This window comes from Populus euphratica, unplaced genomic scaffold, assembly GCF_000495115.2.
Source record: "Populus euphratica unplaced genomic scaffold, PopEup_1.0 scaffold3.1, whole genome shotgun sequence".
NCBI classification, from domain to species: Eukaryota; Viridiplantae; Streptophyta; class Magnoliopsida; order Malpighiales; family Salicaceae; genus Populus; species Populus euphratica.
This window is the reverse complement of record NW_011499847.1, coordinates 2195908-2208698: the sequence shown is the minus strand read 5'-3', so window position 1 is coordinate 2208698 and position 12791 is coordinate 2195908. Positions and strand designations below refer to the sequence as shown.

The following is a 12791-nucleotide window of genomic DNA, read 5'->3' as shown; positions in this document are numbered from 1 at the left end:
CATCCCCCCCCCCCCCCCCCCCCCCCTCAAAGACCTGAAATCACGGACCCACAATAAGTGTACTGGAGAGTACAAGCCTGTGAATGCTTTGGTTCCTTGTGGCTGTAGGGCTTGTGATTCTGTGGACCGAGTGACAGATAAAACAACAGTTCTTGGACAGCACGTACGTCCAAGTATTCGCAAACCCATGTGCATATGACTGCTAGCTTTGTAGGTGTTTGACCTCAACACCTTCACCCCCCACCTTCACATTGTAACACCTACTTAGAATATCCTGAGCTTAAGCTATAAAATCTAAAATGTCCTCCTTGTTCGTGGATTCGTGGATAATCTAGTTTATTCATGACCTACAAACATCAATACGCGAAGCACTTGAACAGTCTCATGTCTTCTACACCTAAAGCTGATTTTTTTTTGTTTGTTATAGAACAATACCTAAAGCTTTCGAATATACGTTCAAATTAAAGCACTTGAATTTAAGTTCTTATACGTTCAAATTATTATAGATGTAATTAGATATTAAATTCAATATAATTCAACTTAGTTATTAGCTAAGTTAAAGTTATTATAGATTTGATAAGATATCAGATTTAATATATTTTAGTTCAACTATGAATTTAGTTTAAAGCATTATAGATCTGGTAAGTTACAAAGATGAAAAAAATAAATTTAGCCACAAATCAAGTTTAAGATATTAGAGGTTTAATGAATTATTATATTTATTTTTTCTAGGTTTAGCTACATGCTAGATCTAATCAATCCTAAAGATTCATATTAGGACCATAGGGTTCTATCTTAAAATTATTTAAAATTATTAACATGATATTTTCATGTTAGAAACTATCATCTATCTATATTTTTAGATGTATAAAAAATAAAAACAACAATTATTTTTCTATAGGTGTTAATGGTCTCTCAAAGGCCTAAAATATTTCCATCATGATGTGTAATAAATTTTTATCTATAATAAATATTATCTAGAAAAAAATAACTTTCTAACCCCTATACTCCATCCAAACAACAAAGTTTAGGTATATAAATACTCTCTAAGCTGCCCAACAAAAAGTTTATTTTTTTCTACTCCCCAAACTTATACATCTTAATTCTCATAGCATTATTTATATAAAAATAAGAATAAATACTTTTGTTCTTAAAATTTTAAATTTTTTTATTCATTCATTATTATTTTCCCATTTTCACTTAAAATTATTAATTTTACCATTAAAAAATCTCCTACCATCAATTTTACACTTCATGAGGCAAATTAAAAAAATAATAATATTAACATGAACATTTAATGAACCACTATGCGCACTATTCAGTATATTGTATTTTAGAACATCATTAGATTTTATCCTAAAATAAGGGACCATAGTTACTATAGACAACTGTTTTATAAAATTCTCAGAACATATATAAAATAATCAACTTGATGATATTAGCTAATGTCCATTTATGAGAAAGCTACATTAGCTAAGCTTTCATGGATAATGTCAGGGACAACTGGCTTCTCTGAATTCTATGTACTTGCAATAAACGGATTTTGACAGGCATGAAACAGCAGCGAAACTAATAGTTGAACTGCTGTTTGATCATTTGTGTTAGATGCTAATGTAGCAAGGCATAAGCTTTTGTTTCTAAACAGCCAACATGCACACTTAAGCCTGTCTTCCACAATAATCACGATTTTCACTGAGGGATGGAGAAGCCGGGCTCTAAATGACCTAATAATAATGGAAGTAATTGTGCTTTTTTTCGTTAAATTTGCAAACCTATCTATCAGATTGTCCAGAAGAGTAATGCTTCTAGATTAAAGAAAGGGTTCAGTTTAGAGCACAATTTAACGAAATACGAGATATAAATCAAGCTCCCAAATGTGGTCCAGCTCAAACCAACACCACCAAAATAGGAGATAAAAGTCTACTTCAAATGTGTACCAATGGTTTCTTCTTATCCTGGCTCGGTTTCAGAAAAGTTGTATCTCCAGGTTCTAGGCTCAGAAGGCGATCTGCAAAAAACTAAATTTAATGCCTGATACAGCAATGACCAGCATCTCGTCATTCTCCTTTTGTTTTCTCAAGCTCCCAAATGTCCATGACAGTGTCTTAACTCTCAATTCACCTATCAAAACTTTATACACTGATCAGTTTGTTAAAATCCATACCAGAGCCATCCAAGTTTCCAAAAGTATAAAAATTCCAAGGAGAGATGCGAAAATCTAGCCAGATTGAAAAAAATTCTTCTTTTAAATGGGCCACTTGATGCAGAGCAAACATACCCACGTACAAATAATTGGTGTACTTAGAGTCGTGATCTAGTAATTCCGGTGAGGAATTCCTTGCCTCAGCATCTGTTTTTTACACATGCGATACCTTATCAGCTTGTAAGATATTTATTGGTCCAGGGATTAGTAATAATATGTATAAACTGGCCTGGATACTCCAGGTTATAAAAAATAATAATAATAATAGGTGTATACAATACATGCATACTACGTACGTGACATGTGCCAAATATAATATACAACTGTGAGATGAAAAATTGTTTTACATCTAAAACTACTTGAGAGATGGGGAAAAATTACCCTCAGGTCGCCTTCTTTGAGAGAAGCTCTCCCATGTTCTGTGAATGAGATTGATTGAGAGAAAGGACAATGAAAATAGGAGACTGCAAAGGCCCACCATTCTCACTGAAATGCGGTGCCCCGCTAAACCAAGAGACTGAGGTATTTTCTTTACAGTTGATAATGACCTTGCCTTTTTTGGAGCACATGAAGGCCATGTTACTGTGGCCCCCAAACTCTCCTGTAAAGACAACCTGGTAAGGTCTTTTAACACCATTTCAACTACTGCAAACGGCTAGTTTACCAAGCAGACTACGTCTCAACTGTAACTCCCTTGTGCCCACTCGGTATCGTTTATGAACAAACCCAAATTTCATAAATTTCTTTGTTAGTTACATTAGTTTTCTCTAATAGCTATCGCCAGAAATTTGGCAAGACCTGCAATCATTTCAACTACTGCAAACGGCTAGTTTACCAAGCAGACTACGTCTCAACTGTAACTACCTTGTGCCCACTCGGTATCTTTTATGAACAAACCCAAATTTCATAAATTTCTTTGTTAGTTACATTAGTTTTCTCTAATAGCTATTGCCAGAAATTTGGCAAGACCTGCAATCACAATAATAAAAGAAATAACAATATGAGATGGGATTGTTCATCTTCACCTCCACATGTTATTGGCATCTGATAGCAAGAAAAATAAGAATCAAATAACATTACAGAGTTTATGCCATCAGGATGTGAAAATGGGAAAACAATCAACCCTGATATGGATTGAAAGGAAATGCTTAAAATGAAATGTCCTGAAAATGCAATTATAAACTTCAATGATGATGTCAAGGTGCATGCTCATCATGGTTCTGCAGTATAAATTTATCTAAAATAATGAATCTGGTTCATAAAAACAACAGTCGAAAAATGTTATGTTGTTGTCTTTGTCCATGTTCTATACAGTCCGGAAACTGATGGTGATACCATGGCAATGTAAACAGGCAAAACTAAATTGCAGTCACATGGGTTGTAAGGAAAGCAGTCAGAAACAAAGGGCCCAAGAACGCAGGTTGGCATACCCAACAAAGATTATCACTCAGATATTGATTGTTGAAAGCTAAGGACTTCAAATATGACATAACCAACTAAAAAGACAATTGCGCAAGCATTAAAATTTAGATTAGGCCCTTGACTACACGAAGCCTAGATAGAAATGGACTTACATGAAATTTAGGAGAGGAGAATATTATTTAGCTGGATCCGCTTCAAGAGAATTGAAAACAATCGCAAGAATTAAGGATAGGGTTGTACCTGGTATGCTAAGCCGAGATGAAATTAACGATGGAATTGAAATCTCCATGAAAAGATATGTAGAACCCATCCAAAAGCCAGAACGGTGCCCATTTGTATTTATCATGCATAATAAAGCATCGAAAGGACAGATACAAGTGCCTGAGAAGGGTCCAGAGCTTTATTAACACATATCATACAATCCATTTGAGAAGAGTTCCAACACAAGAACATTCACTCTGAGAAAATCTGATAATCATTGAAGTTTCACAGCCACATTCAGCCAAGTACCGTATTGTTGACAGGTAGATGTATTCAGAAATGAAACATCCAGAAGACCTGTGTACTCCAAACACAAATCAAACATATGGAGTGCTGCTTAAACGTAACATCAAACTGATAATTTCATAACGAAGTAGTAGCAAAACCAGCAATAAATCAGCATACACTTGCTAACAATGACCCACTATCTGGCAAAGTAAAAAAAAAAAAAAGGAATATCAGAATGTCAAGGCCTGAATCCTAGGTCCATGACTAACAATAAAAACAATGTCATAAAGACACCTCACCTGTACTAAGTTTCAGAACATGTATATCATTAAATAAATTATATAAAAATTCACAAAGTTTTGTAAACTTCCAAAATATTTCATCATAAGAATAAAACAAAACAAGTGTTGGTAATACTTATTTCATTAAATAAAATCCAAACATTAAATAAAATAGTAATAGTAAAGTGTTTAAGACATTGAATCAAAACAACTAAAAGGAAAGCCTCGCAGAACAAGACATACCGACCAAAACTAAAAAAGCAAGAACACTCAACATTATCTATCTGCTAACAAAAACTAAAAAATTGAAATAAGATTAAAAATGAGGGATGAGTTCAACCGACTCAGTGAGGAAATAACATTTGACATACATCTTAGATATTAATCGTTTGTAAGTCGAAATATCTTGATATAAATATACATACTAAGTATATTAACATAAGATAGTGAAATACATGTCAGAGATTATATGATACCCGAAGATGATGGATGTGAGAGGATCAGTCGCTACAAGTTGGTGTCTTTCTCATTAGCATGGCATACATACTATATACTCATAGACTAACTACTTTTCGTTAGCATGAAGTTACTGACAAATATATCAATACCAGGACATAATAGATACTTACATAATTATTAAAACAATGTATATCATATCGAATAGAAGTTAGTTCAATATAATGCAAGTGTAAATTCAAGAATGGATGAATACTTCAAAAATAAAGCAACATATAAAAATATTCAAGAAATTAACTAGTTGTGCATGTAATATAATCAACACACACACACACACATATATATTTATATTTATTTATTTCTATCACATGCATATTAAAGAGTATTCCACTCACTTGAAAAACAAAAACAAAAGAAAAATAGAGACTACTTAAGATCGTTAATGAATACGAAAAACACTAAAAAACAACTCGAAGTAAAATAACATAAAAGATTAAAACTTTAAACTTAAAGACCAAAATATAATTATAATGCCGAATTGATTTACCTGATCGATCCCAAATATAACCCAAACTGATCGAATCTAAGAGACATGATAAAACTCTATTACTAGGTCAACTGGTCAACCTTTATCACAAGTCAACCGGCCGGCCGGTTTAGACCAATCAATCGACCAGCAAAACCAGTCAATCGGTCGACCAGTTCAACCCAACCGGTCCACCGGTTGATCGAGATTTCCAGAATTCTGATATGACAGTCTTCAAATTTACATATCCCCCATAAAAAATATTTTGTTCTTCAAAAAACCCATAATCTAGACAACATATCAAACTGATTTTCAGTATGACAAACCCTAAACATTTTAATGTTTAACTCTTAGATCATTCAATCATCAAATCACAATAAAAACCTTAAATCTTCTTAAAACCTTTCACAATCAATCCCTAATCAAGAATAACAATAAGAAGGGAGATACTTGTTCTTCAACCCTTCTTGAAACCAAGACCTTAAGTTCAAAACTGATTTCTTGGTGTATATGGGTGCATGTCACGGCTAAGAGCAAAAAAAAAAAAGAACAGAAAAGAAAATTCTCTTGCAACATTTTCTTTAAATACCTAGTTTAGTTGGATTCGGTTTGAGCTAAACCTTGAACTTGGATTGAGCTAAGAATATGGGTCTTACATGGACATTTGTAGGAGATAATCTAAAAATTGTTCCAACAGTAAAATACCTAATGCTTCTCTGTATAATAACTCAAGGATGATGACAAAAACACAATTGCATATCTTATTACAGCTCGCAGGTCACTTTCGAATATGGTGATGTGTGCTTACATGTTAAATCATAAATTCTAACCCTCTGTGCAGGTTCTGCAGTCATCATAACTACACAAGTCATGAATTGAGAAGGCAACTCCAAAAAATCCGGCTAGTGCTAGCACATCTAAAAAACCAGAGAACTTTCATGCCAGTTTGGAGCTCCTGCTTGTTACTCAGAACAAATCAGCATTAGTCAATGAGTCAACATACACATATCAAATGCAGTTTTGAAGCACTAACTTAGACAACATATATCTGGAGTAAATTTAATTTTTATTGCAATTTAATCAAATGATACAGCATGTTGTTTATTGATACAGAGCTACATTCTCATATATAAACATAAAGAGGTAGAAATGGAAAGAAAGTACAAAGAGAGGGGTATAAAACTACCCTCTTCTGAGAAAATAAATATCATTGCTACATGGCCATCATTTGCTTCAGCCTAAACCAATGCGAAGTAGAAATCTCAAAACTCTTCATAAGTGCATTCACTGATTGGAGGGAGATTTCAAGTGTTGATTCTGCCCATTTATCAAGCTTATTTGCCGTCGGAGTTTTGCTATATGAGCCTGTACCTAACAAATCAAATCTAAACTTTCAAATAATAGCCCATAACGCTTCCCTATGCCAAACAGTTTGCTCATGTGACTCATCAAGTTTTAGTGGAATTATGAAGAATGCAGCTAATGCAAAAAAAAAGAAAAAAGAGAAAAAAGAAAAAAAGAAAAGACTCAACCCAGATATCCAAATTATGCTTTCTTGCCCAGCAATACCCTGCTCCAAAATCAAAATCTGCGCAGCCCATCTAGAAGTCTTTCTGTAAAACAGAACTCCATGAGGTTTTGATCTACCAATTTAATGTATTTATTGTGTAGTAGAGAGCCATTTTGCAGGAAATAGTGCCCTCCTATTATCTTCTTCCATTCCTGCTGTCCCAAAGGCCAGTTTATTAATGGTTCAAATCCTTCTAACTAGCTACCCCATTAAGGTGGCATATATCTTACTCCAAGACAATGTTGAACAAGCATTAAGAAGGTGATATTTAACAAATATTACCACCAACACACATTATTTTGAGTCATCAATAACAGGCCTAAAAGTTGGTTCATGTACTCCTGTTTGCATTCTCATATTCTTCCTTCCTGATAAAATTTCTTCTATAAGGGAAAAAAAAAAGAGAAGGAAAGAAATTTTTTCTGACCTGCTGACGAGCTGCAGCAAGCTGCAGCAGCTTATCTGCTTCAGAGAATTTCATAAACCACTGGGCTAGAGGACTATCTTTAGTGTCTCCTCTCTTCCTTTTACTCGTGTCTTCAACCGGCACAACTGGCACTGTAAGAAAACAAGAAGTAAATTTATCCATCCAAAGGAAGGCGAAGAGCACTACTGGCAGTAGACAGCTAAGATACATACTAGGAGGAGGCAAAGTAAAACCAGCAGGTAATCTGGGTAGATTTACAGCTGGATGACTCTGTACACGAGCTAAGAAACCCTCTGAAGGCTCTGGGAATACGATCTCATCATATGATTCTACAACAACTGGCTTCTTAATTGACACAGGGCCAGGTTCATCTTCTGGGTACAACTTCAAATGATGATATCTGTGAATAACTTAAGCCTTCAACAAACCAATTCTGAACTTTGACCACTTTTAAGCTTTTCATTATATAAGGGAATGCAATATGATGTTGGTCCTAACTGAATCACCATATCTTTCCAATATTAGCAAATGAAAAGATATGCAGCCATCACAGTCTTATTAAACTGGAAATCAACTCACTTTAGATGTTCAGTCAACTAATTGATTATTCCCAAACAAGTGATTAGATAAAGGGCCATATGTTTTAACCTATATGCCACTAATACCTTGCTACTGATGAGTCGACCATGTCCAAGGAGCAAAGCATATATATTACTATGATGCAAAGCGAGGAGAAGAATATGAAACTGAGTAGGATTTTGTTTCACCTTATTTATGGTTCTATCCTACCTTTCAATAATTTTACAGCAGTTCATGTTTTCCATGTACTCCAATAACACACAGAATGTCTTGCTACAAAATTAACTGGCCAAATCCATAGGTTCTAAAAACATTTTATACTGAAATGTGAATGACATAGCCGACAAAGGAACTCACAGGTTCAAAGGCTTATCACACACATCACTGTGAAAATACAGTGCAATGGCAATCTCAAATTCACCCCAGCCTGCTTCTGATAACTCAAAAGGAGGTGCCTCAATGACTCTTGTAGGATTATTGAAACTAGAATGAAGCTGAAAAACAGCTCGCTTTATCACTACACCAAGATCCTCATTAGTGGCTCCACGTACATATATAGTCCACTTATGAGATTGATACCTGATTGAAAAAATATTGATATCATTGATTCAAGCACACAACAAACAAAAGAATGAGCAGTAACTTGAAGATTAATTAACACTTTATTTACTCGTTAGACATTTTTCCAAGCCAGAATGCTATGTTGCCATAAACTATTGGAATGCTGATTTCGACGTCTTTGAGCTTCTTGTTCAAAATCTGTGCCGATTCCTAAAAGCAAATAAAACAAAGAAAGTAACAACACAACTAACGAGCAATGGCTCATGATTCCTGGTTTCTTATTAGTATTAGGAAACAATTTTAGTATGAATCGAAATCAAATACTATTAACTTAAACTACCCAAAGTTCATGAACATATAAAACTCAGTTGACATAAAAAAACAGGTTTACGGCTGAGATTGAAAAGAACGACCTTTGGTTTCTGTGTAACATCACTTCATGAATTCAATGAGATGCAACCATTCAGTTCACATCTGCAATAAAATCTTAAACTAGCAAGTCCTATCCACAACACCAATGAACCAATCATTAGAAAAACAGAGCTTTTTAAAGGAGTTTCAATAGACAGTTTTCATAAGAAGAAGTTTTAGCTTTCTGGGCACAATTATTTCAGTAAACCCAGTAATTATAAATATCCAAATCAAAATTAAAAAAAGAGAATTCACATTCAATCATTACAAAAACCCCACAAACCCTAGTTAAGCAATAAAAAAGTCTTTCAATAGGGTTAGTAAAAAACTGCATCAAGAAACAATTTTGAGCATCTAGGCTACATTATCTTACTGATTTAAAGACGTGTAGTTGTCAAATTGAAAAAAAAAACATTAAAAAGTTAGTACCTTCTCTTCCGAGTTCTCTTCAGGTTTGCTCATTTTAGTTCTCTATGATTTGGGTGTGGGTTCTCTTATATCAACGGGATAATAATCTTATCCGTTCTATTTTGATGAAGATGAACTGTTTGTCATACCCTTTTATCAACACCTTGTTGTGAGATAAATACCGGTGTTGTTGATTCAACATAAATAGGGTTTGTTTTCTGCTAAATTACAGTGACCGTTGGGTTGAAGATGTAAATTGCCCACTGTTGATTCTAATAATACGTCATAATACATCACTAAAAGCTTTGTTATTTTAACATTTTAAAAATATTTATTTTTTTATTTTAAATTAATATTTTTAATCTTTCTGATTATTTTAATCATTTTCATACTTCATTTCCCATGTTTAGAGGGGCATGCAATTCAATTGTCTATGAAGGAAAACCTGATCTTGCCTGTTAAAAAAGAAACTGTTTCTTTTCTGTAATTTTCTTACATGCATGAGGATATTTTTCAATCCTTCTCATAAAGCTTCACAGCTAAAAAAAAGAGAGAATTATTTACATTGAATTGCATTTCCTGCAAGGCAAAACTCTGTTCACTCTTCAGTGAATGACTTCAAGAATTCTCTCATGATCTGCTCAAGCTTGAAATGACATGGACGAAAGTATCTTCTCTACAAGGAATTGTCAAACCACCCATTGGATGATCAAAGCCAAACTCTTCTTCAGCTTTACTTAGCAAATCTTGAAATATAGGCTGGTTCAGATAGGATACTGGAACCACAAATCGCTTCTTTTCGGTCTCCCCAACGTATACTGCCAAGAAACCTTTTGGCACATCAAAAGAATTTGAAGAACGGCGGAAAATTTGCTTGGCAAGGCTTCCAGTTAAACGAATTGCCATGGTCTACTTGTTGATTTTGGTGTGTAGAAGAAAATGGGGAAGCACCTGACTGGTTTGTTGTTCAAGGAAAAGATCTCGGTAGAGAATTTGAAGATCTGAGTTAAGTTGGTCTGGTCTGATAGAAAGTATGTTTATATAGATGAAATCTTCTCTATGAAATCAAGAGTTAGTGGCCGAGAATCACATACTGGGGTTTGCTCAAGACACAGATCATGAGTATCGCATGGTCCTGTCTTCCAACTACTCGGCAAATTTGGTGGATTGAGATAATTCGTATAAAACATAGTGTCCCACAACTACAGAGTTAGGCCATTGGAGGACCAGATAAAGATAGGAAATGAACAGTTGAACGTCAATGCTAATATAAATACAAAACAAAATGACCCGATGAGATTATGTACATGTTTGAGACAATTACATGTGCCATCTGAAATTTGTCATGCTGGGATCAGGGACATGCTCGGGACAACTACTTAGGGCATGATTTTGAAAAATGAAGGAAGAAAGAAATTTGCAAGAGACAGCCTGCTTTGAAAAAGTCACCTAGCTAGCCTTTTCTCATTCCGCAGTTCAAACATGGATTCAAAGTTGATTCAAGCAGAAAAATAGTACCCGATATTCCAAAAGTCTGGCTTGAAGGACCTGAAAGGATCTAGCCTGTTCAAAATTGCAGACTATTATTTCCAAAATATTTTCTCGACAACGAAGAATTTTTCTTGACCTAACATGGATTCAAAGTTAATTGTGACTTTCTATCAAGGCACATCTATTTACCGTGACAACTGTAAACTGTAAAGGAACCAAGAAACTTGAAAATGCAGCCTTTTAGCTTTGCATTTTTGGATCGAATTTCAGTCTTGAATCGCCTTGCCTGAACAATGAGATGAAACTCTTGAGGATACAAATATGTACTTTGTCAGATGGAAAACTAACTTGATTGTTCATTAAGCTGCAAAATTAATTTCTTTGACTAATCTTTCATACCACTTAATAGTTAAGCTGAACATCTCTTCTCTCTAACAACTAGCACATTAATTTGATTGAGTTCAATGTCTAAATTTCTGAATACTGACAATGCATTCATTTCAGATTTAGTGGAGGATGAACGCTGAGAATACCAAGAACGTAAAGCTATGCTTATATCCAATATAAGCATAGATTATCTACTTTCATCTCCCTTGTACATCAACAAGGAAGAAAATCCCCTGTTACTGTTAATCATTCAGAACCAAATTAATGTTTGAGTCATGAATTTAATAAGAAATGATGAGATACACTGACTTATGAACTCCATTTAGATTAAGCATCCCATAATTTATGACAATTCCAATGAATAAATTGCGGAGATAGTATAAAATTTCAATTTAATACCAGGAGGAAGCTAAAGGCATCTACTGTAGGGCATTGAGTATGATGATAGCACTGAAAATTTGGTAAGAAAAGCAACAGTTGCTGGTAAAATCTTTCTTATTCAGTGAAAATTTGATATTACTTGAAAATATTTACATTTAATTGACAATTCCTGCCATACAAAATTGTTTTTCTGTATTTGTTCTTATGATCTACTCAAGCTAGAAGTGACATCAAGGAAAGTCTCTTCGTCGCAGGGAATCGTTAAACCACCCATTGGATGATCAAAATCGACCTCCTCCTCAGCTTTACATAGCAAATCCTGCAACAAAGGCTGGTTCAAATAGGAAACTGGAACCAGAAATCTCTTCTAGTCAGCTTCCCCAACATATACCGCTATGAAACCTTTCTGTACATCCAAAGACTTGGATGAAGATTGACGGGGGATTTTCTTGGCAAGAACACTAGGAAAACGAATTGCCATTGTTTCTTTTTTGATGTATCTCTGAAGTAAAACTTAGCAGGTTCGTTGTTCAAAGGAAAAGTAAACAGTGGAGAATGTGAAAAATTGGTTGGTTGTGGGCCAAGTATATATGTGGACATGTATATATAGGTGAAAATGGCATGTTCAAAATCCTCCCATATATGGAGTTAGCAGCCAAGAAACGTTGGGATGGGGTCATTATGACATAGCTCATGAAGGTATCACATGGTCCCGTCTTCCAACTAATCAACAAATACAAGGGACTTGGAAAATTCATATCCGTCATATTGGGTCTCTATGTTGGAAAACAACATATGCCCTACAACCACACAGACTAGTCTATGGAGGAGAAGCTCAAGATTGTGAAGGGACGGTTTGATATCAACATTGACATAAATTTTTCTGAAGTTATGTTTGGATTAGGTACGTACACGGTGAAGACAGGATTAATAGTTTTCTCAACGTAAATGGCTATGTGACTAGAAACATGCTGCGACATCTAATGTGGCATGTACAGAGGCAGAATCAACAAGACATCTAGATGTAGCGGACTAGGATCTAGCCATGGATTGTGTTTGTGCAAAGACAATAATCTAGAAGGTCAGTGATCAGCTGAAATAATGTGTTGTGTAATCCAGAGAGAACTTGTTTTCAATTGATAAAAAGAGGTTCAAAACAATATATATATATATATATATATATATATATATATTTTTTT

At 34.5% G+C, this 12791-nt stretch overlaps 2 protein-coding genes, 1 long non-coding RNA gene and 1 pseudogene across 5 annotated transcripts in view; 1 reads left to right on the top strand and 3 right to left on the bottom strand.

Annotated features, from left to right (window-relative positions):
* The window catches only part of LOC105141505 (uncharacterized), a 19377-nt gene extending 13511 nt beyond the window's left edge, over nucleotides 1–5866 (top strand). Inside the window, exons 2-3 of the long non-coding RNA XR_845397.1 lie at nucleotides 2348–2352; nucleotides 5856–5866. This is a non-coding gene — a long non-coding RNA (uncharacterized LOC105141505). The remainder of the gene's footprint in view (nucleotides 1–2347; nucleotides 2353–5855) is intronic.
* On the bottom strand, nucleotides 1735–2896 carry LOC105141496 (uncharacterized). Its single transcript, XM_011048732.1, has 3 exons — nucleotides 2585–2896; nucleotides 2279–2350; nucleotides 1735–2121 (listed from the first exon to the last, which is right to left on the bottom strand). The coding sequence occupies exons 1-3, from the start codon at nucleotides 2838–2840 to the stop codon at nucleotides 1997–1999; spliced, it is 453 nt and encodes a 150-aa protein (XP_011047034.1). The 5' UTR covers nucleotides 2841–2896; the 3' UTR covers nucleotides 1735–1996.
* A 558-nt stretch (nucleotides 5867–6424) lies between the features above and the next one.
* On the bottom strand, nucleotides 6425–9594 carry LOC105141513 (transcription initiation factor TFIID subunit 14b-like). Of its 3 annotated transcripts, none has more exons than XM_011048758.1 (6): nucleotides 9355–9594; nucleotides 8624–8724; nucleotides 8311–8532; nucleotides 7587–7774; nucleotides 7375–7505; nucleotides 6425–6742 (listed from the first exon to the last, which is right to left on the bottom strand). In XM_011048758.1, exons 1-6 carry the CDS (start codon nucleotides 9385–9387, stop codon nucleotides 6662–6664), a joined length of 756 nt encoding a protein of 251 aa, XP_011047060.1. In that variant the 5' UTR covers nucleotides 9388–9594; the 3' UTR covers nucleotides 6425–6661. The 3 variants fall into 3 exon arrangements, with proteins under 3 accessions (XP_011047060.1, XP_011047051.1, XP_011047070.1); XM_011048749.1 differs by having other exon boundaries at nucleotides 6427–6748; nucleotides 9355–9593; XM_011048768.1 differs by having other exon boundaries at nucleotides 6427–6748; nucleotides 7375–7496; nucleotides 9355–9593.
* A 2097-nt stretch (nucleotides 9595–11691) lies between these two features.
* Nucleotides 11692–12791, bottom strand: part of LOC105141477 (uncharacterized) — a 2667-nt pseudogene continuing 1567 nt past the window's right edge.

Bases quoted from the DNA above. Each gene is read 5' to 3' on its own strand.
- LOC105141496 (XM_011048732.1), bottom strand. From the start codon at position 2,840: ATGGTGTTAAAAGACCTTACCAGGTTGTCTTTACAGGAGAGTTTGGGG. The intron at 2,351-2,584 runs GTAATTTTTCCC...TGTAAAAAACAG, and splicing joins TCAAAGAAGGCGACCTGAGG to ATGCTGAGGCAAGGAATTCC. The intron at 2,122-2,278 runs GTATGTTTGCTC...AAGTTTTGATAG, and splicing joins CACCAATTATTTGTACGTGG to GTGAATTGAGAGTTAAGACA.
- LOC105141513 (XM_011048749.1), bottom strand. From the start codon at position 9,387: ATGAGCAAACCTGAAGAGAACTCGGAAGAGAAG. The intron at 8,725-9,354 runs GTACTAACTTTT...ATTTGCTTTTAG, and splicing joins AAGAGAACTCGGAAGAGAAG to GAATCGGCACAGATTTTGAA. The intron at 7,775-8,310 runs GTGAGTTCCTTT...AGTTATTCACAG, and splicing joins TGTGATAAGCCTTTGAACCT to ATATCATCATTTGAAGTTGT.